We start from the raw sequence: 24,532 nt of genomic DNA, 5'->3' as shown, positions 1-24,532 counted from the left end.
GCACATGAACTAATATTGTTCCCATGCTTTTCAACGATGACATTTTGCAGACAGGTTGAGTTGCAATTTTCTAGAGCCAGTTTCACCACCTATATAAAGTCGTTCGGAGCTTCGAAGGATCATCAGTACGGTGCTGTGAACGATGAGGGATTCAAATCCAGCAGGTAAGAGGTTCAATTTACCACAAAATTATAAAATCAGAATAGCAGAGGGTCTTTTATATAAACTGGTCACAAAAGGCAAACATTATTTTTGAACTTTTCAAGGTATCATAAGATTCCACAGCTGTAAAATGATTATTCCGGTCTTCGTCCTTTTGTGCATGGCCACAAGCACCCTCGCAGCAAGCCTAAGCGCAAGTGATCCTATAGCCATCGTAGCTCAGTCCTCGGACATTAGTCCTGATGGAAGTTTTTCCAATCGATGGGAGAGTGCTAATGGAATAAGCTTCCAGGAGGAAGGAGTTCTTAAAAACGCTGGAACAAAAGACGAGGCTGAATCTGTTCAAGGTTCAGCTTCATGGACAGCTCCGGATGGTACCAAACTTTCCCTGGATTGGAATGCCGACGAAAATGGGGCTGTCTTCCAGGGAGCTCATTTACCTACACCACCGCCCGTTCCAGAAATTCCAGCTGCCATTCAACGTGCCCTAGATTGGATTGCTGCGCATCCTCAAAAACCTGATGCACGCGTCGCGTAAATATTTCAGCCTTGTTTCTCGCAAGCTCTCTGTATGCAGAAGTCTCGTTCAATAAAAGTATGGTAAAGTCCAAATAAAAATCAAGGTCCTTTGGTCATTGTCAACCCTGTTTCAAGCTCCTTTACTTCCAATGCTTCTTGTTACTACCTTAGAGCAGTTTTAGAATTAACGCCAATATGATGAACGTTGGATCGTTTCAACCGATTTTTAAAATTTTCATTATGCAGTTTTTCTTTTTTGAACACTTCTCCGTAGCTTTTGTTGGTTGAGCAGAAGTGCAAGGGAATCGGTAAAGTCAAGGGCAAGCGTTATTTCCAGATATTTATTCAACGCCACCAAATAACGTTCGCATCAACAATCTTGAGTTTAGAATTGATGAGGTTTTTTCATTATTTATTTATTTCTTTTTATACAATACACATTCCAATAGTCAGTTATTTGAAGTCTCACACGAAGGGCAGATTTGTATCCTGAGTTCTGGAATGTATATTTAATTTAAGGCTGCAAGGCATTTCTCGGAGATGTAGGAAACTAGTACAAATTCTATTAGTTCAATAAGAATATATCAACACAAAGAACATATAATAATTGTTATTATAGAAGAATGAAAATGAAATGATAAACTCTCGATGGTATATATGTAAATAAACAGCAAAATCAAGTGGTTTTGGTATGCAACATTTTATTGAACGATGTGTTGTATCGCCGAATGCCGCATTGAGCCTGATAAAATGAGGCTACAATCGGACGGTTGCAAAGTTCATTAACTTTTGATGATACAAGGATATTATAATATAAAGCGATGGTATAATCAATAAATATGTACAACAAATTTGAACCAGAGAGTACGGAGAATAATTCATTGGCGGTGGTAGATAGTTTTAAGTTGTATTAATAACTAGTAGAATGATCGTAATCTATCATTACTTAAACCCCTTCAATTAGCATCTTATTTTCTCCGAAGGAATAACTGTTATTAACTTTCTTTTAAAAATCAACTTATTATTTATAATCATTGTCATTTGGAGTTTTGCATGGGTCGAGATTGAGATCTTGGATGGTTTGAAAAAAGCATCACTTTCGTCCTTTTGTCAAGTGTCGATTAGTCAAATTCATCACTTTGCTTCATCGTCCTTGGATGGATGAGCCGCGTTCCATTCAAGAGCTTTCTGGATCAATGGCGGAATTTCTGGGGCAACTGGAAGATGATCGCCGACCGGTTGGAAACCCTCCTCGTTCGCTGTATACGTCAATGATATCTCTTTACCCTGATCGTCCTTGTACGAAAAACTACCCTTGGCTTGTATGGCTTCGTTCTCGGAACCCGCATTCGCTAATGAGCCCTCCTCTTCCGCTTTTATTCCGTTGCCTGATTCGTACTGCCATTTGTACGAACCATCCGGGTTGGGACCATCTTGACTCTGACTTACGATCGGAATTGGTTCATCGGCTGGCGCCGCACTGGTCCATGCTACCAGCGCAATTACCGCAATCTATTATTTCAATCAAACAAACATCCGTTGTAATCGATAAATCATTTTCGTCGATGATTCGTTGTCGCAGCGATTTGCCAAAAAAAAAAAATATCACTTGAAATTATTTTCATTGCAATAAATTGTTTAGAAAGTCGAGATTCATTACTTCAAGTGGTAATAAATCTTTATTTTAATCCAAATTACAGCTTGGTCTTTGTTGTTTGTATAGGTCACTTTGTCGCCACTAAAATCATTCGCTAAATTTAGTATACGTCGTTGTGACATACTACAGGCTTTTTTCGATCATTTGAAACTTTTCTGCTAATTAACAAGGTAATGAAGAGTCTAGTAGAATCAAAGGTGAGACCGCGATAGAGAACCATCGGTCGATTAGCGATTCGCTCTCTCGTTACTTTCTCGTCTCGACAATGGCCTCAAACTTTCGCAATGTGTGCTGTAGCACATAATACGTTATGTACGTACGCAAACATTAATGTGGAGGTGTGTGTGTGTGCGCGCGCGCGCGCATTATTTGAATAGAACCCACGGGACTATTATACAGCATTTTATTATGCAACTTGACACGCTGAGAAAGTTATCGATACGTTTGGCACGATTTCTGTCTTCGAACTTCGACCTCAAGGGATCCCCCCACTTTTCGGGCGACCTACTGTTTGACATACACACACACACACGCACACACACATACACATTTATGGACTATTCAACCCAAACTATATCATGCATCGCAAAAAATTTTTCCTCATTTCCGGCACCTATAAACAAGTTTCACAATTATTCCTTCTTATCGATCGATAAATTGTTTTTAATTAGGGATGAAAAACAAGTGTGCGATTGCGCAAGAAATGACGAGCAATTGCTCCGAATTTTGAAAAACGGAAAAAAAAAATTAAACAATGTTGAAAAAAAAACGTTCTACCGAAACTCACAAATCGAATGCTACAAGCAATAAACTTTCAGCTATAATACACAACTGAAAATCCCAGTAACGGTGTTTGTGTTCCCGCGACAAAGATTTCACGCGATATGAAAAATGCGTCTCCACTGCGTGTTCCATCCCCGAACATATTTGCTCGTGATTGAAAAAAAAAATGATATTGATAATCGGTGCACAAAAAACAAATTCGAAAGAGCGAGAATCGCGCACTGTTGGTTATTCGGTATAGCGACCACCCTCGCGTATAGTTTCCGTTCGCACCACTCAAAAAATCAATAAAGTCCGAATTCGGAGTTTCCTCGTAATCCACAATCCTCGAAGTAGTGTGTCTCAAGCTTACCAGTGGTGTGTACATGTTGCGTAGTTAATCTCAGATGGCCGAGTGTTTAACAAGAGCCACAGGAGCCGGGATATATATACCCCTGGGGGCGCTTCGTGACAAGTGGCAAATGCATGAAAACAAAAAGAAGAGAAGAAGTAAAAAAGGCAGAAAAAAATATAAATGGAGACGAAAAAAGAAAAATAGTAAACGCACACGAGCGAGCGAGAGAGCTTGGATGTGTAAAAAAAAGCTCGCGATGTCGTTTGTCAGTAGTAAATAGCGAGATCGGTAGCCATGAATGTATTCGAGAAACGAGGAAAGAGAAGGAAGAGAAGAAGTAACGAGGTATCACATTTATGTGGACGGGGCCATCCATAGATCGTAGAAAATATCTTCTTTCCTCCATTCAGGTATGGAGATTCACAAATGTATTTGTAGCGTGCTCGATAGTATCGTACACGATGATCCCTATGGTGTAAACACATACATTCGTACATGCATGTACGAAGAACAGGAGGGAGAGGGAGAGAAACGAAAAAGGAGACATGTGCATATGCAATATCGGCGAAGCATCGTCGTCGTTTAGCCAAGGGTACATAGATCTTCGTGAATCCACAACACAATTTCTCCTTCCCCAAGTGTCTCCCTCGCAAGAGATTCTGTATTCGCATACACATTTAGTCAGGGGATTCGTTCGTCGTGTATGCGTGTCGTCGCGTTGTCGTTCATGAGCACCTCGCGAATATATCGCCAACAGAGACACATGCGAACGTGCTCACGCGTACATATATGAAATATATATTTGAGTATATCGTACTGGTACTGGTAAACGATTTGATACTTGTTCGCTTTGCAGATGTGTTTGTGTCTCTGTCTTTGGAAAAAAAGTCAAGACGTCTTGACTACCTTCCCGGAGGGAGATTCGCCATGTCACACGGATTACCGAGAGCTGCACACTCACGCTAAATGTCATCGTGACTCTCAAACCCTACCCCTGGCGACCCCTCTTTTCTCAACGTATATCTGAAATCTTTAATTACTCAATTTCATTATTATTACTTGTCAATGAGGCTCTACCGCTGTGGCCAAACACGGCAGCGCGTTTCAAGTTCAGATCTTCGTCAAATCATTTTATATTCTTCAAGAAAAATCGAATTTTTATGATCTCACTCAATTCCCAAATCGTAAGAATCCAATCGTTAAAATCAATAGTTGGTACACGCACAATATCTGCATCTGTTTCTACCAACCAGTACTTAACAAAGGTTCCAAATTTTTCCGATGTATTATTCCTTTCGGAATAAGTAATTCTTTGCTTTGAGCAAGGGTTCGATATTCCAATAACAATTGGCGGTTCACTCCCGTATTATTTTGTTGAATTATATGCTTTTCCCTTCTGTACAGAAAAATCAACCAAGTGGCGATGAATTTGAATACCAGAATAATTAATAGAAACTACCGTTGTTGGAATTCATTACAGCTTGCTTTCAGCGAGGCCACACAGAAGCTATTCAATTTTTCTTACGTGAATGCGCATCAATCGAGCCGCAAAGTAAGAGAAGACGCAACACCGCGTCATCGATATATTGGAATTTGCAAATCTTCATATACCTACGCAAACCAATAAGGTAATATTATTGTTGCTTTTCTTATTGCTCCTTTTGCAATTCTGAGAGTGACAAAAATATTAACCATCAATTCTCTGCTTCATAATTATCCACATTTTAGTTTGGATTAAAGTGTTTTTTACAAAGGTTCGTCCATCAACTTGATGATCGTATTTACTAATACGTTTCACGTTTTTATGACTTCGCTGTTAAAAAGCAGTAGCTCACGTATCTTTTATCGAGACTTTCTTTCTGCTTTACTCAAGAGAAAAATGACAAAATATTAATCGAAACTCCAACAATAATACTTTTTTTCAACAATATATTGCAAAAGTATTGCCCTCCGGTGTTTCTGAATTTGACCCCAAAGAATTTTCCCATTGGAAATGCACATATTGAAGGAAGACATTTTTAAATTGACTAAATCTTTTCTCTAAATGTCATCCCGCTCTTACCGGACTGACGAGTTCATTCTCAGTTGAGCAAACTGCAGTCGTTTCATAAAGTCTCGTGAATTGACCAACTCCTCCAAGTGTAGTTGCAATCAACAATGAATATTTTTATTCTTTACAGATATTACAATTGTAAATGTTTGATGGGTTGATTTGTTGACAACAGTTAACGATTTAATCTACACCTCATTTGAATATTCAACTTCCAGAGCTATATCTCGACCGCTTCGCGTGTCAATTGCTTCTTGAAAAATTAAATTTCCATTCATATTGGCAATAAAAAATCCGTCGATTAGAAATTCACAAATAATATTGATCACGCATTAGGATTGAAGATTTTTCAACAATAAATTATTTGTCACGGACAGACTGGACAAATCAGCCCTCGTCTGAGACGTTCGAAGGCCACGTACCTCGTGCACCTTGATTAATCTACAAGTTCAACTTCATCGTCATTGTCATTTTCCATAATAGTCGATTGAGCCAAATTTAATTGAAAATTTCCTATTATTAGAATATGACAAGAATGGAAAAAAAAACCATTCCATCCTATTTGATATGGGAAACAATTTGAACAAACGAGTCTGTATTGATCAAATATTTTATATCCGGCAGGATGAAAGAGAGTGAATTGAATTGTTTGGAAATCAGACCGATGAATGAATAATGTTCCAAAAGTACAGATAAGTAGAAAAGAGTATTGGCTGGATCAAGAATGAAGCAGCAGCAGCAGATTGCAAAGAACAATTCAATCGAGCTTGCGAAGTCTGAGTTTTAGTGTCATGGGGCTAAAAAAAAAAGCATTATTAAGTGCAAGACGATTGTTTAAAAAAAATCTAACAATATTCGAGACACACTAGCGTCGGATTCTCGTTCATACCGCACAGACGTGCACACACTATCAGCTCTCTTATATGTCAAGGTCGTTATCCACCGCATCTTCTTATTTACGTACTTGGCGAGATATGGCTTCACTTATTTTTACCTGGCATGTCCTCCTTGCTGTATGTTTGATACAACGTGAACGTCGTCGTGTCATTGTTGTCAGCGTTCCTATCCACTGATAAACCATTGCATGTATTATTCACTTAATAATCGACCATTTTTTGGCGGCCTGGCAAAGGAGAAGCTCGATTTCGTTTTGTCTCGACGAAATTTACTGATGTTCAATCACCAATGAAGACTCTTAATTCAAAATTTGGCCGACGGAGGTATTTAAAGGTTTGAAAAAAGCTCGAGATTCTTCGGGTATTTGAAGTTTTTACATTTTTTCAATTGTTGAATCGATTTCGTGAAACCCAGTTTTTCGGTTCGAATGCGGTTTTCAGATATTTTTCAAGCATTCTGTCAATTCATTCTCAGCAGTAGCTGAGACAATGCTTAATACGATGCTATTCGAGTAGCTAGTATTGCGTGGATAATGCTATAGCTAGGAGGCGCCTAGATGTAGGCTACCGATGGTACACCCATGTTGCATAGTCGTCATTCTTCAGGCGACGCGCTTACATGTTTAACGAGTAAAAGAACTGTCGAAAATGTAATCTTTTCCTTTTATTGAAACGCTTATTGAAAACACGAAAAAACATAATCATTTTGGTAGTCGATTGAAATAAACTTGGAAAAAGGGCTGTGCTGCGGATAATTTGTGCACAATTTCTTTGATATTTTGTAGAAATATTGATTTTTTCAAAATTGAACAAATACAAATCTATAAATATGAAATATTCATAAATATGCGCATCAACTATCGTCAGTGGAACGTGAAAATTATGTCGTAGAAAATGGATGTCCTTGGAGTTACATAAGATATACGAAATACTACGCGACAAAGGTGCGGGGGTCACAGGTAATTTCATTCAGTCCCGAATGATTTTGGTGAATATCCATTCTCGTCAAATTTTAAAAATTATAAGATTGAGACTTGGCAGTGTTATTTCGACTCGGTGATACGGTGATACGGAAGTCGAAAAGTCGTCAAGTCAGACGGGATGTCAAAATTCCGGGTCAAAATCTGACCCTTGCAGTCGCGTCAAAATTCGTATTATCTTTTTCTATTTCTCCACGCCATTTTCATTGTCACAATCGATCAACGATCAAAGGAATATTTCGTATTATCGTCTGTTTTGAATGTCATTTAACAAAATCATCGTCACAATAATTTAATACCGATAACTGAGGTAAACAAAATTGATATTACGTCATCACCATATTTGAGCTGTGTATATATCATCAGCATGTTTTATTTGTGGGATTCGAATTATATGGAATTCTTCGAGAATTAGAATTTTAAGTGGGATTTGTTGAAATAATTTCTGGCCTGAAGAATGATAGAGAGAGGAGCATCGGAGCCAACAATCTCCGGCGAACGATAAATACGAAAAAACTTCCAAACTCTCAATTTGCCAGCACAGAAATCGTAATTCTCGATCGCTGCACGTTTCTGGACCTCGCAGGAATAGTTACTCAATAAGAGTCTGAATATCTGGAGCATCCGAGGAGGTATCTAATTATTGATCTATCGTGTATGATGGAGTAGTACATTGAATGGCCTGGCATAGTTATTGACAAAACTTGAAATATTTACAGAATTATTTATTTAATATACGGTGATGAAGAAAGAACAATACGGAAAATTTTGAATTTTTATTTTTCATCAATTTTTTCACATCAGTTGGCATTAATATCAACAAGTAAAGGATCATTGGTGCTTCGAATCTTTTCTGAATAGACAAAAAAAAAGTTCGATTCGCAGAAAAATTTGTTCATTGTTGCTCAAAATTCGTAATGATTTTTTTTTTCATCGCAAGTGCTTATTGTAATGTATCTTTTTCAGTGAATGCTCATAGCTAAGATTTTTCTTTCGCCATTCGAATAGCCAGTCACTGTCACAATGATGCTTGACTTCTTTTCATCTTCGGCTTCCATTTGGCTTTTTCGTTCCTTTTTATCTGGCCGGTTCTAACATTTGTAGAGTAGCAAATCGAGAGCCTGAAATGTATAGAAGGAGAAGGTGAAAGTTAAATCTTCCCTGTTATTCGTTATATTGTTTCGTCCCATTTTTTTTTCTCTTAAATTCTTCCTCGTCACGACGGGTGAGTCAAGTGGCAAGTCCACATCTTAAGAAAATCATATGTCTCAAAAAAGTACTTTTTCTATATATGTTTTTTGTTCACATCGCTTCGAATAGTTGTCTAATTATCAATTTTCTGTTCACGGTCAACGAACGGTTGAGTTAAATTGTTAAGGAGGCAATGTAAATGAACGAATATGCAGATTTTTATAGAAAATTTCGGGTAGATATTTAATATAAACATTATCTTACATTCATCTAAAATCACGAAAGCATGTATCATTACAATATATCAGAAATGTTTGTACACTTCACTTCACTTGGAGTCTTACTTTGAACAAAGTCGACGATAAAACGGCGTTTGTTTCCCTCTGCTGACCACGAAAAAAGTATATATGAAACGTAATGACAGTTAGAATTGAGTTCTTTAAAGTCTTAAAGTTTTAAAGATTGTCTTCTTCGGGATGTGCAGCGATCCATTCGAGAGCTTTGATAATGGCAGCCGGAATTGGTGGAGAAGTTGGCAAATGTACACCTTGAGGCTGAAATCCGTCTTCATTCGCGGTGTAGCTTATTTGGATCGGTGTACCATCATCAGATGTATAACTGTAGCTGCCTTTTGCTGATAATGCATCTTCGTTCGATTGTTTCGACGCTACGAGGCTGCCTTCTTCTTGAGCTTGTATACCATTCGCAGTTTCGTAAATCCAGCTGTAAGAACCATCAGAATTAGGACCATCCTGACTCTGTCGCAGTATCGCTATGGGCTCCGAGTTGTCGAGTGGCGCTCCATAAATGGCGACTATTGCCATTGCCATAAACACGGATATTTTCTGTAAATCATAAAAAAAACACACGCACGATATAATCAAATGATTTTTAATTCGGCACTGATGAATCTTTCGTTTTTGTGGTATTTTTGAAAAAGAGCGCGAACTGACTCGGGATGTGGTTGTTTCTTGATTTCAAGCAGTAGAAAAATGGTTGAACAGAAAAGGCAAATCACGTCCTATATACTTGTAATGGAGAATTGGGTGTATTTAAATAACTCAGAATATAAGGCTTTTTGTCGAAAGTCCGAACGAAACAACACAGTACGCCGTCACTTGGAACTTCAAAATGAGAATTCTCTTTATTAAAACACTTGTGATTTTTTCGTTAACAACAAACGCGATGTGTGCACTTGGATCGTAGACTAATTTTCATCGTCATCTCGAAAATATTCAGTTTACAGCACTCACCGGAATGCTCATGTTGGCGGTGTTTCTGTTGTCGCTATGCTTTTTGATGCCCCGATGACGACGAGTCAGGCTTTTATATCGAAACTGGTAAAAACATAAATAGCTGGACCTGATGGTAAATACACGTTTGGCATATCGTTGCTTCTCCCTCTTGAAAATCTCACGAATGTCATATTTGCCTCTCCAACCGATGGGATCTGACCATCTTGTCCTCCTTCTTCCTTCCTCTCGTTCTACAAGACCTTCCTCCGTTCTTACTATGCTATACGACAACTTCAAAACGCTGATTGATATTCAAAAAGGATTATTGGTTAGATAACGAAATTTCGTGAACTCTCCGACGACATTGGTGAATCACGCGTGAGTTTTCGATCGATCAATCAATCGGTAAAATACAATGAAATTTTGGAAAAGCGGATTTTTTCTTATCGTTCGAGTCGTCCGCGAACTAATTAATTTCTACATGTTATGAAATTTTTATTTCATAATTGCAGACTCTTCATTCAGAAGAACAAGGGAGCAGCATTGTTCATATGAGCTTGATAAAAATTATTTGTCTGGAAAAAATTGGCAACTCTAAATTATATTGATAATTTCAATGGTGTTATTATCTTTGATAACGTCGTTCGATAATGTTGTTTTCTTTGCTCTTCGGAAAACAAATATAGTTGTTGCAATATCAATCGGAAGCTGTCTCTATGAAAAACGAATTCAGGCTTCAAATGTTTGGATCGAGTATAGAAACAAAAATTTGTCAATTTACTTTCCAGTTTTACATTTATTTCGGTATATTTGACGAATTCTGGAAATCGATCTGAGGTTATTGACAAATTTCGTCAACTAGCGAGACTGTATTCAACGACCTTGTAACATATATAATAAATATTTATCTTCGCATTCATTCATATATAGAAAAATAAGCCTACGCGCGGTCGTAGTTATCCGAATCCTTTCACGTGTTTTATCATTAGCTTGATATTTGAATATTTGAGTTTTCTTCTTAATATTCCTTTTGATGAAAAAAAATAAACGATTCCATGGAGGTCGGTAACGTGTTTTTTTTTTGCGGTCGAATCTTTGATTTCAAAGCGTATCCATTAGATTCGTTATTAATTGAATTGACTCGTTATCCAAATATCAAATCGATTCGTTTCATTGGATTGTTGACGCGCATATAGTTTTGCAATGAATCAAGAATAATAATTTGAACCTTTGTATAAAGTCGGAGATTCATAATAAGAATCATTGCCGAATGAAAAAGGAAATCGTTCCCCGACCTTTTTGTTTGAACAGTCAAAAATATCTATCTCTCAGCGTATAGAAAATCTAAAACGATAAATCAATCAAAGGATATAAAAAATCTATAAATCATTATATAAATGGCATTAAAATATGTATCAGGAAAGAAATTCAAGACAATTTGAATAGGCCTCGCAGACATCTGAGAGAGATACTTTCAGAAAATAAAAACTGGTTAGAGAAGATGAATAGAGGAATGAAGAGGCGAAGAGTGAGATTTGAAAAGGTGTATATTCTCGGTTCGCGTTGTAGGACGTCGTCTGGGTACAGTGTAATTAGCAGGTCCAGAAGGAGACGAGCTCGATCGTCATTATTAGTCAAACCGTTCGGCTCCTGCTCGCCTCGTATATGCGCGCGATGAATTATAGAAGCAATAGAAAGGTGAGACGACGCGTGAATAGAAGGATTTTAAAATTGTACTCGACAGTTGGCTCTCGGGATCGATTGTGGGATTGTCATGTAACGTTTCTAATTATCCTTTGGACCGCGAATGACCGAGGCTCCCGATCAAAATTATTGAGAAATGGATGATGTCTAGCGTATAGTCTGTGACAGGAAGGAATGATTAAGAAAAGAAACGAAATTACCAATTACAAGAGAAATGAAAGGGAGAATATATATGCCTGGTAGAAAGATTGATTTCACTTTAGTATCGATTACAGGAATTTTGTAACAGAGAATAAACTGCTTTTGGATAATTTGGGAACCACGGCAAGTAGTCTCGAGTATTTTTTTTTAATTCTGCAGCGCGATAGATCGAAGAAAATTTTCGCCCGAGCGTTATTTTCCAAGGATTTTTTCTTCACCTTTTTTTCTCGTAAATCTAGTCAAATATTTGCCCCTTCAAATAAATATTGGAAATACGTGTGGAAAAAAAATTTTCCGAAACCCCGTCATCGTAGTAACTCAAAGTTGGATAACTCGTTTCAATCGCATAAAAAAATCAAACGACTCTTTTTTCTTTTGCTCTTTTGGCTGTCCGCACTGGTCCGAATTTGCATCAACAATTTTTTTGTATTCCTAGCAAGATCGATGTTTATTTTTCTGTGTAAAATCTGATGTATTCTTAATTATAATATGAATCATCGATTGGAAACGCCTGGTGTAAATAATCACAATATTGCAAGCTCGAGTTAGGAAAAGCAGCAGGGCATCTTTGTTAGATTTAGAGATTGAAAAAAATCTACAAAATTCACGATTAAATTTACCACGGAATGACTGCTCAAACGGTTCTCATGTAGTTTTTTTGGTCAACGAATTTTCAGCGGAATTTACACCGAGCGAGTAGCATCATCTTAGCAATAAATGAAAAAAAAAGGAGAAAGAGAGGGGGAGCGAGAGTATCTCTGAAGAAAAAAACTGGACTCTCTTTTGGCCACGTGTGAAAGTAAGCAAAACGCGCGTATTTTTTTTTTGTTTCGGCGTGTGTGAGAGAGTACTTGTACTTGGGTTGTCAGCGTGACCTCAGCATGCATCGAGGATGGAAAAAGAAGCGAGAGAGATTTAAAAAGAGAAAGAGAAACGAAGAGAGGGAGAAACGGAGAGACAAAAATGAGAAAGAGAAAAATAAAATGACAAATAAATCGAGACGCGGGCGCGTTATGGATTCTTTTTTTGTACTTCCCCCGATTTCTCGACTGCGGGAGTAAAGTTTCGAAGAGGAGCAGAAGTATTATGCGGTGAGTATTACCATCGAGACCTACTTTGAAAATTTGGGCCGAAACCATTCCATATAAAACGTTCGACCAAAAACAAGTTAAAAAAAATATGAAAAATGAAAATAAAAGAGGCTCTCAATTCACACGCAAGAGCTCCGTAATTAACGGACGTTCTACGGGCGTACATCATTCCCGGGGGATCCTGCTGAGCCAGTATCGTAATCGTGCAGTTATTTCCCGCGAAGATGCGCTCTGATATTCACCGCTTTTTCGGTATATTCCTCACGAGTTTTCCTCCTTTATCCAACTCTTGAAGCTTTTTGCCATTTCTTTGCCCGCAAGACATCCGTGCATGCATGTGTGCGGTGAATGCTGCAATTCTTTGCAATTAAAAGCGCATAAAATCCAACGAAAGGTATTGTATTTTTTTTCTTATGCATTATTTTACGCACGACCTTTCACTCAATCGAGTTTCAAGACGCATTGGAACTGATGATTTCGACGGCAAGAAAAAAATAACAACGAGAGTGACGAAAATTGTGACGAACCGATCGATATAACCCATTAGTGTTATTTCAAAAAAAATAGTACCATGCAATGTGCGAATACAATATCGTAAATACAATATGAAAAATATTCCTTTAATAATAAAGCTTATACATAAATATGATTTATAATTGAAATGATTCACGCGATAACTCTATAAAAATAATTGAATCAATTATTTCGAACCAATTATTTCGAAAATGGTGTAACAAATTGAAAAAAAAAAAAAAATTACATCATCCACGTTCCCGCTTCGAGAAAACGTCAAAAATAACGAGTATAATTATACGAGTTTGTGTGTATATTGAGTGAAAGATCGGTGAATCGGGGAATTCCAAAGGAGTCGGTGACCCTGAAGGGTCCAACGATATGTTCATCTTCCAATGGACAACACTGATTTGTCGAATTATAATGACGCGAGGATTGCGTGGGTATTTACTTCATCGACTGCCGAATCGTGAGATCAGGTAACAAATATAGCCCCACCGATTCACCTTATTTTCTTCGTATTTTCCCCATTCTCATATATATATAATTGCTATTGAGAAGACCTGCTTTTTCTTCATTTTCAAAATCCTCATTCGATGTTTCTCGACTTTGAGTTGTCGCTTTGGTCGGTGTACTGAGGTTCATTTGAATAATGATTTAATCGATAACGACACAGATCATGCACGACGATAGGATTTTTCTTCTCGCTAAAAAGTTATACACAAATCTCCACGTACATTTCCAGGTATATGTATGCGTTCATGAACTTTTTATAAAGAAATCCATGCGTAAATGTTCACGTATGTGCTGCGGATATTATATATATATAATATACGTATATATATTTTCGTACGAGTTTCTCTACAAAATGTGCTCCGGGCCAATATTATTATTGCACCTCCGGATCTTTGAGGTTGCGTCACTATACTCGCGTATAGCCCCCAGGGCTTTCGCCTAACAAAAGCTATACACATTTGTATATTTATATGTACACATGTCCGTCATAGAGAATTTCATCTCTGGCAGTTTCGTTGCGTATATACACGGTTTCAACGTGTCTTCCATTTTTTTTTGTATACAACACCGCGTATACATACGCACATTCTATATATAATAAATATAGATAATGGTGTGGTTCTCATCATCTTATAATTACAAACTTCTCATCACTTTTTCCCAAATATATTATTCGTACGTTTCTCTTTCTGCTTCTCTTTGCCTTAACATTTTTGAGCCTCGTTCTCGTAGGTCTTAAATACCCGAGTATATAGTATGTTTTAGATTTAATATATAAGAGCGATCTAACATACGTTACTTGAAGACACACGAGAAAGTAGTAAGATCTATACGGTATGAGAGGAAAAGAGACGAGGACGAAGAATTCGAAAAAAATTGAAAGTCAAACATTTGTGGCAAACGTTTTTGTTTGCTACATCGGGCGATGTTTAAATTATTTATGACAGAAAAATCACACGTCGTTGGTTTTTCACGGGCGTCGGGCTGATCAGCAGGTGTTGGTCGAATTTTATTGCACGTTTTTATAATCATGTTTCATGTTATTTCGATATTTCCATAGGTAATTGCCTGCCCAAATATGAATGGATTGAATGAAACATTAAAATAGATATGCGTCGTCAGCGCCGCTTCAAAGTTCGATGCATATCTCAATAGCGAACGAAAAAGTGTTTGTGAAATTTTTAAATTCTCCGATGTCTATCGTTGGTTGAAACAATCGATCGATCGTGCGACGTCTGATCTCGATCGCGTTGGAGAGAATTCGTAGGTAAAAATTGAAATTGGAGATTATTCAGAGGTCTGACACTTTTGGTTTTTATTTTTACGCGGGAAAAAATGGCAACGACGAAGCCTCGAAACAATGGTATCAGATTTTTTTTGGCACGGCGGGTGGCATCGAGAAATAATTGTCGCGACCTTTGACGATGATCGGAGCATAGTGATTCGGGCCGGTCAGAGCGTGACCCGGAGTCGGTGATTGATGAAAAAATGCAATGAGAAAAAAAAAGAAGAAATCACGTACGAGGAGAAAAAAGGTTGTAATAATTCGTTGATGTAAACTCGCGGTTGTTAGGATGAAGAGACGAAAACGATCGGGTATCCGGCTTTCTGTGGTCAATGCCGAGAGCATTTTGCTCATCGTATGTAATCCAATGATGTTGAAGCAACGCGGTGGTGGAGAGGATGATCGAACGGCCAAAGAAGATCGAGAATTTCATACACACCATGAAGTATCCACTGAAATAAATGGTAACCACTGGTGGGGATGGAAATAATGAAAAAAAGGGGAAAAAGAAAAACACTACGTCGAATAAGGTACGCTATGTGTTATATACCTTGGCCGAAGATCCGTGAATCTTTTTACGGGCGAGGATATATAAAGCGGAAGACTTTACATGCTTCTTCACAAAGTCCGTGCAACCACAAGTGAGACCAACTAAATACATCTCGAGCTCTTTACGAATAAAAACATAATACGGTTTCAATAAATTATTAAACAAAAGCGCAAAAACAGTTCTACAATGCTCAAATTGGTGAGTAGTGCAAATAGAATTATTATTATTTTCCATTCCTTCATCTTGGAAAGTGAAAATAATCATTGAAATCTTTTTGTTCGGAACTCATAGTTTGTCACGATATTGGAAGATGGTGAATTTATTTTATCATTGTGAATCAACACGATGACAAAATATATCATTGATTTATCAAGCATATTAATTATTTATTCTCCGCACTGCGATCGCGGAGTCTACGAATACTTGCGAATCGAATTGCTGGGAATGCTGTTTTTTTTTTGAACCTACATACGGATATGTATATTTCGTTTACTGATTTCGCGATAAAGGGAAATGAAAGTATATTCGGTAGAGCTTCGCGGTAGAAAGTGACCCAGCTGATTTAATAAATATGTATATATATATTCGTGTGAGAATGAAGATTCTTGGTTGACGTATCTGAATTGCCGAGCGTAGAAAACGTTCGAAAAATTTTTCAGATTTTTTTTCTCTTTAATCATGTGCGACATCTTTTTTTCATGCGCCTATAAAAAAGTGAACACAATAAATGTAATACATTCAATTGTTTTACCAATTATAGTAGTCAATCGATCGATCGTAACGCAATTAAACGTTTGGTCCCAGAAATAGGGCCACGAATTTATTCGAGAAATGTCTTTCGAAAATGAGTATTTTGACTCGAGCGTTTTTGTGTAATGTTTTGAGATTGATCCGAAGGTCGGACTATGAAATTCGTTCTCGGAGATTCGTTTGTTTTCGTGAGATATTCCAAAAAGTGTTTCACAATATTTGCTGGTGAAACGATGATTGAGAAATAAAGGATAATGAGGCGATTGGTGCTTGCGGAGTAGGTTACGAGTATATAATAAAATTTTAAAAGGAAAAGTTGTGGATAAAAATAAGTATTGGTAAAAATAATAAAAACGAAAGTACATTATTAAAAATCCGTGTGTAGATCGATTTTCGAATGACCGATTAGAGAAATCAGTTGTAGGCAAAAATCGGATCAATTTCATCATCGTTATGGAAATACTTACTTGTTTATTCAATCGAGAGTGGTCCAGTCGAGTTTTTTTTATTCTACTACGAAGAGAGTTCAGCGATTCCGTGAATCACTTTACGCTTAGTCATACGGGGCTGTGAGAATTGTATTGGTGATAATTTATTCATGACTTTTAAGCTACGAAAGTTCTCGAAGAAAAAGACTAACTTTTTTGAAACGTGTCATCACCGTTGTTTCTGGCATGAAATAAAATTATAAAAATGACCCATATTAAACGCGTAACGCTTGACAAATATTCATCGATTTGTTGCACTCTTAATGTGAACAATTTTCGGACAATATTAAGGTATATGAAAACCGAAAATAATGTGAGAAACGCTCGAATGAAAGTCAACGGATCAACAATGAAATAAAAAAACTTGTTGATTTAGTCAATTTTTTAGTGGCTCAACATTTTACGATACCAGTGAGCAGCATTTTAACGATGTATCGTACAAAAGTTTATATAATTAGAAATTGATCAAATTTGGTGATAATGTTCTTCAACGTCAAGTGCGAAAACACAATTTTTTTCAAAATTTTCTTCTGCTTAGCTATCGAGTAATTACGCATTAAAGCAGATTTCTTATGCCCGGAATGTATACCTAACTTTAGTGATCAATTATTCGAAAAATGTACAGTTTTGTCAGAATTTGGTACTAAAGAATAGGTTCACCAAATTTTATAAAATTCTGATCATTTTGAAATTTTTCATGTTTTTAGCATGATTTTGCATGGCAAAATTGTAAGCCTGTACGAAGTATCCTCAATTGAGTCATCGATGACGAGCGAGTGAATCAATGAAATTTCTACGAATCAACCAATACTTTTCCTCGTAGATAACTTAATATGCAACGAGTTCTTGAAATTAATTTCAATATTATAAACGATGTTTTTCACCGCAAAAATTCGAGTGAAGATTAATTAATCTTTTATGTCGTTTATTTTTCAGGCAGTGATAATCTCGGTGTTGGCGGTTGCTTTGGCAGCACCCCTCGATAACACAACTCCTATTCCGATCCTTCGGCAGAGTCAGGACGGTCCTAATCCGGATGGTTCGTACGCGTGGAGTTACGAGACTGGAAACGGAATCCAAGCGGAAGAGCAGGGTCACTTGAAAAACGTTGGTACGGAAAATGAGGCGATGTCGGCTCAAGGTCGATTCAGTTACACCAGCGAAGACGGCACACCAATCGAGTTGACTTACATCGCTGATGAAAACGGATTCCAGCCTCAGGGACGTCATTTGCCAACACCGCCACCAATCCCCGAAGAAATTCTTCGGGCTTTGGAATACATCGCCGCACATCCCGAGGAAAATGACATCGACGCGCCCAAGCAATAGAACGGATTATTAAATTTAAATGTAACGAAGCAATCGAGCCTCAAATAATTTAATAAAATCAACACGCACATCAGTCTTCCGATCGCCGCGATTATAGCGAATTTTTATCATTTTTATGATGAATTTCGTGTTGCGACACACGTTTTCCTGAGATAACGTTTTCTTGTATCTTGGGAAAATGTCTCGCGCTCAGTTGAAATTGTTTTAGAAAATTATTCATTTTGAGTGATCGAATAGTTCAAATATCGAATATCAATGGTAAGAGAAAATACCATAAAGCAGGCTTTCACGACTAAGTTATTTTATTTTTATCAAAATTTTCTTACTCGCATTCAATTCGGGAGAATCCAGTCGAATTTTAAACTCTCATTAGATACGATACAAATTGAACACTTCACGTGTTTATATTGAATTAATTTGTTTTTTTATTATCTGCTTAGACTGTACAATCTGAAATACGGAATTTTGTAAATAAATTGTAGCTCGTACGCATTTTATTCGATGCGAGCATCGGGTTAAAACATTTTGTGCTATCACGTGTATGCTACCCGAGCCTAAATTCCTTTTCCATATTTTCCTCAGGCGCCGTAACGCTCGGATAACTTCGTTCGCTCTCTTTGAAACGAGAGATTGCCGAATTTGGCTGCAGTTTCGGACTGTTAATTTTCAACCGGAACATCAGACTACACCGCAATGAGAGGAGAGGTAATATTTTCAGTTGACGTTCGTCGTCTACACAGATTTTCGATCTACAAAAATCTTCCGAATTTTATAAATATATGAGAGTATTGCTTTGAGAAGCATCAAATTACATTTATTTAATTTTTTCAATATTAATTATCAGGAATTTGAAACGGAAAACCCGTCATAAAACGCCAGCATGATTAGCCAATGGAAATTCAAACTTCGGTGTTTGAAGAATCGTTGCACGAAAGACTCGATTCTACAAGTGAATTTTGAATGTAAGAAATTATATTGTTGATCCGTTGCCCGATGCGTAACGCGCCAATTTTAGCACGTTCCGTTTACTCCGAACGATTCAATCTTATGCAGTGTTGTGTAGGATTTCAAAAAAGTGCGAAACTGAATGAAGAGCATAAAAAAGTGCTAAAAGCATCAACGAACGAATAAAAAGCGTCCAAATAAAAGAAAAATCGTGGTTTAAATTTCTTGGCCGCATTAAGAATAACGTGTTTCGATGTTTCCAGCGGCGACAGCCATATTTTCTCCAGCACGATGTTTTGAAGAAACGTTAATACAATGCCCCGCGAGGCACTGAAAAAAGGCAATATAATTTTGTACTTTGAGCATCCTGTAAAGTTTTGTCACACGATCACGTCAATTCGCGGGAAGAAGATTGCATACGAAATATCGTTAACCTTAACAACTAACTCTCAAAAAATGTTCCATATAAATAAACAATATTTTGGTCTCTCAAATCTTAGGAACCGTGGTTTCACGTGTCATCAGATTGTTTTGCCAATTTTTTTCGGATTTTCCCTGACCGGAATTACTTGAATTCTAACCGATGGCTAACGCAAGTGATTGATATTATTATAACAAATAATAAACATAAGCTCGAATGAGAAAAGATTTTCCAGAATTCGCAAAAAAATAACGATGAATGAATCTCGCAAGTGGACGATGTTAAAAAAGCCGATATGGTCCAAATCTAGTTCTCTGGAATCCTTTCATCTTCGTAAAAATCGTTGCAAAAGTGAACGGTCCCATATCGCTGAGAAATGTATATGTGTAAAAATGTTCATTTATTTACGTATAAAAATATTCTAAAAGTCAGAGACAGAATTATTTTATATTTCGACATTATTTGGTAAATAAATTAATTGCGCCTAGCTGTTTTTTTAAGATTTCCGAATTGCTGGTGCTCGTTTTTGGGCGACTCGTAGTTTCGATTTTGCTTCGAGGATTGGCCCGAATAGATCGTCTGATCTCCCTCGGGCTGTTCAGTCGTCGATGGTTGCTTCGCTATCCACTCGAGGGCGCGCTGAATCGCAGGTGGAATCGGCGGAGGAGTTGGTATGTGCGTTCCCACGACTTGTGTACCGAATTCATCGGCAGTCCAACTCAAAGATATCGGAGTTCCATCGGGCGCGTTGTACTGTACCGATCCCTGTATCAGTTGAGTCTCGGCCGGCGTTCCCTCGTATTTTCGCGAACCGTGCTCGGTCTGCACGATCCCCCCCTCCGTTTCGTATGTGAAGTCGTATTTTCCAAGATCGTCCCCTAACGTATGAGATCCTTTCACAAGTTTTTCCGGCTCTCTGAATTGTCCCTGGCCACTTGCGATTGCCAAAATAACTGAAGCGAATATCTGAAAACAAAAATCAACGTTGAGAATCTTGATCGACAAGATTATTTGGATCTTGCGCGTTCGTTTTCACATTTCAGATCAAATATATTCCATTTTTTTTTTTTTTTATATCTGTAGGTGAAGAGTTTCACAAGAAATTGAAACAATTAATGCAGGAGTCATTATCATTCGTTGGAGTCATTAGTGAAAATTTTATAAAGTTATTATTACGTATGTGGAAAATAATGATCGATTTATCAAAGAAGGAGGATATAAGCGATTCGTTAATTCAAAGTGAATTTAAAATTCACGCGGAGTAAAAGAAGTCGTGGGATTTGACGTAATTAACATTCTTGATAAGCTTAGAGAGAAATTCAATTTCATTATAGTGGAATTTGAATTTATTCATAAATTGTGATAAAAGACATTCCTTTACGCGAGATACTCCTTCACGAAAGCACTTTCGCAGAATGTTGCACATCGTGCAAACGAACAAAAAATAATCAACTATATTACTAGTAATATTTTTACTTGTCAGTGTGATGATAACAATCCTAATTTGAGTGGTATCTCTCATGCTACATGCACGATGCTCGATCGATTAACGGTAACCAGAAATTGTGTCATGCTTCATGCAGTCAATAAAAAAAGATCTCTTTCTATTCCAACGTATCGACATACACAAAGAAATATTACGCGTTTTGCTCGTTGCTTATGTTTTTGTCATATTTCCTCGAAACGTCGCAGAAACGTTCAAACGAGATCATTGGCTGCGCGTATAATCATGAATACGCATGGCTAACATAACGCGTTTCTACTAATGCTCCTGAATTTCGAGATATCACAAGCGATGAAAATGTATATAATAATATGAAAGTGAAAAAGAGAAATTATGGCGTAATGTAAGCCAAGTTCGTTGGTGAACGAGACGTCTTTCACGTTTTCCACGAGTAAATAATATCATCTCGAATTACTATTTCATTTTATCATTCTCATTTTTTTTTTTCACTTTCTACATGCATGAGACACTAAAATCAATAACGTATGCATACTTTTGGTAGAACGCTCAAACGAATTCCATATACTTTCGTATTGCGTTCATGCAGTATAACTAGCTCTCTATGAAAACAAAAATATTTATTTCTTTTGTACCAGTATCAAATTCCCACAGTCACAATTCATATTTATTTTCCCTTTCTCAAGAAAGTAATCATTCTTTAGTTGCACAAGAGCAAATTCAAGTTTATCGTTACGTATGGCCCACTCCCCGTGGCTTATAATTTCAGACTGATACTCACAAGATAACGCATGTTGATTGTTGGTGTAGTCGCGGACGACATCAATTCAAACATATCAATATATATATATATATATAAATATGGCTATAAGGGATGTTATTCAACGCACATTATTGACAAATAAGTACGCAAATATAAACGCAGCGCATTTATAGGAAAGTTGCCGCACTTGGACTCCAATATACGATATACGTATATTTTTATTCAACACACACACACACGCATATATGATATGCGCGTGTATATACGTGTACGTGCAGGAAAATGGTACTCCACGTGTTTACGAACGCAGTTTAATAACTTTGCGTCATATGTGTAGGTGCTGTATATGTATATATACGTATAAGTATGAATATAGGGATCACTTTTCGATGGTTGCGGTTGTGAAGTTCGCGAGCAACTCTAAGTCCGTTGGGGGAACAGCCGACCTTTATACCTCTCCTGAGAGTCTACACCGAGTCTAGGCTTTACATAACCCGGGAAAGTGTGTATTTCGGCTTTTTTATACGCCGATGTTCCGATCTTCTCCTTCTGCAACTATTGAGCGCCACCCTGCTCTCTTTGCATATCCTGAGGACACGCGTGCTCGCGAAGCCTTCAAATTTCGTCTCTGTTGCTTGACCTTTGGTATATATAAACAATCGGTGTAATAACGACGTTTCAACAAATGTGTCATACGTAAATAAATAAATAAATAGATAATGGAATTAAAGCACTCGACGATTTTGCTAGAACATCGAGTCACATGTGACCTCGCGTTCCATCTTTCTTTTCCAGTTTCTCCCACATGTCAGCAGTTTTGCAAGAATTTCGACGGCAAACCGAACAACGACCTTATTGGCACGAATAAGCTTCTTGGCTTACCTTGAGCATTCAACATTTTTACCGTTTTGTTGTTTCTCATGCTCAATCCTCACGAGCGCTTCTTCGTTATAGCCACACTGGATAACAAGTTATCGAAATTCAAGTGCATGAAAATTAATATGCATTTGCGAAGCAAATTGAACTCTCGACGAAAACTTTACAGTCTTGTGGAAAGGCGACGAGCGACGAGACGCAGCGAGAGGTGCGATCTTTATTTCTATCGACAAAACCTATTAGGTTTATAAATTTATCAAACCATCTCTATCATGTCCGATATATTACAGAGAGGATGAAGTTACGAGAGAATTTACAATGAGTTATCGATTCCAATCATGTTTTATAAGCTCAAGATTGTATCTATAATTTCCTCGTTAAGTTAATAGCCCTGTTATTTACTTTGAGGCGAAGTAGCTTCCCATCTACCATATATCTTTTCATAAAGGAAGCTACGATTTTTCCATAAAAACTGTCAATTTTTACTAGCGTTTATGTCCAAGTTGAATTATTCCGCACAAATTCATTGACGTCAATATTATCCTATTTCTATCGCGCGAGTGATTACTTCTTTCGCAGAGTTAATTACATTTTTATTTTCATTCTAAATTTCATTTTACACCCCGTTCAACTTCTATTTTATATTTTATAGAATTTTTCCCTTTCGTCTTTTGTTCGTTGAATAAAATTGGATTCGTTAAACGCAGGCTGGTATCGCGGCAAATACATTGAATTGGGATAAACAAGTAAGCGACACGCCCGTGTTTAATGTCGATAGCATTAGCCTCGTGGGAATTGAACTATGGCTCATGTAAAACAAAGTGTAAAGTGACTGAGGCCTTGGCCCAGTGTCCCTTCAACGATTGGCGAGATATCAGCCAGTACGGCCCAGGAAAATAAATTCTGTGTGAATTACAGAACTCTCCGCCGGTGTAAATGAACGGAGAATATTCCACGAGCGATCGTTAATAGTCAAATGAGAAAAATAATACAGAAAAAAAAGTGTAAAAGCAAAAAGAGGGATCGAGTGAAAGGAGAATTGAAAGATAGATAACAAAATTCTCAACACCCTTTGTCGTAAATACCAAGCGAGATCAGCCTCGTACCGCTTTTATTAAATTGAAATATATATTCCTAACACCAGTAGCCGCGTACTACTTTTGGCAACTAAACGGTATAATGCATATGTCCTGCCGAACTCATCGACATACGTGAATCTCGAATTTCTTTTTTCTTTTTTTTACGAAATAATATGCATAATTCATTAAAGTTCATATAATGAAAGTATTCCACGCAACGTGCTATACACGATTTGGATAAAAAAAAAAAAAATCTTCTCAATACTCAAATCTGGGGATTATCTTGTTTTTTTCGAATTTTTAAATCTCGCCAGACCAGATTCGAAACAAAATTTCGTCGATTTGTTGACGATTTTGTATTGAATGATCAAATTCCGATATTTCGAACGAGTGAGTCTAAACCTTTCGTAATGGATAGCGTACATAAATCTAATCGATTAAGATACGATACATGGGGAATTTCGCACGCAATGATGAAATACTCAAAAGTTTGTGCTGAGAAATCAACCAAGAATTTTTCCAATTAATTTGTTTTTAACTCATCGACGTAGCACGAAATTTTTATATAGAAATCATTTCAAATTGATAGATTCTCATCGCAAAAGAAACTGTCTTCCTTGTGTGAATTTTTTTTTATAATCGGATTCGAACGACTCTGGGCTGAGTTTGATCGAATGCAGATAATTCTGTAATGTATCGACGAACGAAGATATATATATTTGTCGCAAAGTCTCCTCGCGCTCTGTGCATAA

General features: G+C 37.2%; 5 protein-coding genes across 7 annotated transcripts; 2 read left to right on the top strand and 3 right to left on the bottom strand.

The window, feature by feature from the left end:
• Positions 1-128: 128 nt before the first annotated feature.
• Positions 129-777, top strand: LOC122409142 (endocuticle structural glycoprotein SgAbd-2-like). 2 transcript variants are annotated; one of them, XM_043416453.1, is made up of 2 exons: positions 129-164; positions 267-777. In XM_043416453.1, the coding sequence occupies exons 1-2, from the start codon at positions 143-145 to the stop codon at positions 698-700; spliced, it is 456 nt and encodes a 151-aa protein (XP_043272388.1). In that variant the 5' UTR covers positions 129-142; the 3' UTR covers positions 701-777. The 2 variants fall into 2 exon arrangements, with proteins under 2 accessions (XP_043272388.1, XP_043272390.1); XM_043416455.1 differs by having other exon boundaries at positions 134-164; positions 240-777.
• Positions 778-1,362: 585 nt separating this feature from the next.
• LOC122409510 (endocuticle structural glycoprotein SgAbd-4-like) lies at positions 1,363-3,579 on the bottom strand. Its single transcript, XM_043417141.1, has 2 exons — positions 3,474-3,579; positions 1,363-2,193 (listed from the first exon to the last, which is right to left on the bottom strand). The coding sequence occupies exons 1-2, from the start codon at positions 3,486-3,488 to the stop codon at positions 1,816-1,818; spliced, it is 393 nt and encodes a 130-aa protein (XP_043273076.1). The 5' UTR covers positions 3,489-3,579; the 3' UTR covers positions 1,363-1,815.
• A 4,565-nt stretch (positions 3,580-8,144) lies between these two features.
• Positions 8,145-9,919, bottom strand: LOC122408949 (endocuticle structural glycoprotein SgAbd-1-like). 2 transcript variants are annotated; one of them, XR_006260568.1, is made up of 3 exons: positions 9,826-9,919; positions 8,917-9,417; positions 8,145-8,502 (listed from the first exon to the last, which is right to left on the bottom strand). XR_006260568.1 is itself a non-coding variant. In XM_043416082.1 (2 exons), exons 1-2 carry the CDS (start codon positions 9,835-9,837, stop codon positions 9,028-9,030), a joined length of 402 nt encoding a protein of 133 aa, XP_043272017.1. In that variant the 5' UTR covers positions 9,838-9,919; the 3' UTR covers positions 8,777-9,027. The 2 variants fall into 2 exon arrangements, 1 of the variants encoding a protein (XP_043272017.1); XM_043416082.1 differs by lacking the exon at positions 8,145-8,502 and having other exon boundaries at positions 8,777-9,417.
• A 5,794-nt stretch (positions 9,920-15,713) lies between these two features.
• LOC122409425 (endocuticle structural glycoprotein SgAbd-8-like) lies at positions 15,714-18,757 on the top strand. Its single transcript, XM_043416994.1, has 2 exons — positions 15,714-15,865; positions 17,842-18,757. The coding sequence occupies exons 1-2, from the start codon at positions 15,854-15,856 to the stop codon at positions 18,232-18,234; spliced, it is 405 nt and encodes a 134-aa protein (XP_043272929.1). The 5' UTR covers positions 15,714-15,853; the 3' UTR covers positions 18,235-18,757.
• Positions 18,758-20,028: 1,271 nt separating this feature from the next.
• LOC122409424 (endocuticle structural glycoprotein SgAbd-2-like) lies at positions 20,029-22,327 on the bottom strand. Its single transcript, XM_043416993.1, has 2 exons — positions 21,844-22,327; positions 20,029-20,566 (listed from the first exon to the last, which is right to left on the bottom strand). Exons 1-2 carry the CDS (start codon positions 21,895-21,897, stop codon positions 20,075-20,077), a joined length of 546 nt encoding a protein of 181 aa, XP_043272928.1. The 5' UTR covers positions 21,898-22,327; the 3' UTR covers positions 20,029-20,074.
• Positions 22,328-24,532: the final 2,205 nt, after the last annotated feature.

This window comes from Venturia canescens, chromosome 4 (genome assembly GCF_019457755.1).
Source record: "Venturia canescens isolate UGA chromosome 4, ASM1945775v1, whole genome shotgun sequence".
NCBI lineage: Eukaryota > Metazoa > Arthropoda > Insecta > Hymenoptera > Ichneumonidae > Venturia > Venturia canescens.
This window is presented reverse-complemented; position numbering and strand designations above follow the sequence as displayed.

Excerpts from the sequence above, each read along its gene's own strand:
- LOC122409142 (XM_043416453.1), top strand. The coding sequence starts at position 143 with ATGAGGGATTCAAATCCAGCAG. Across the intron at positions 165-266 it reads GAGGGATTCAAATCCAGCAG|GTATCATAAGATTCCACAGC; the intron begins GTAAGAGGTTCA and ends GAACTTTTCAAG.
- LOC122409424 (XM_043416993.1), bottom strand. The coding sequence starts at position 21,897 with ATGTTTGAATTGATGTCGTCCGCGACTACACCAACAATCAACATGCGT. Across the intron at positions 20,567-21,843 it reads CAATCAACATGCGTTATCTT|ATATTCGCTTCAGTTATTTT; the intron begins GTGAGTATCAGT and ends TTTTGTTTTCAG.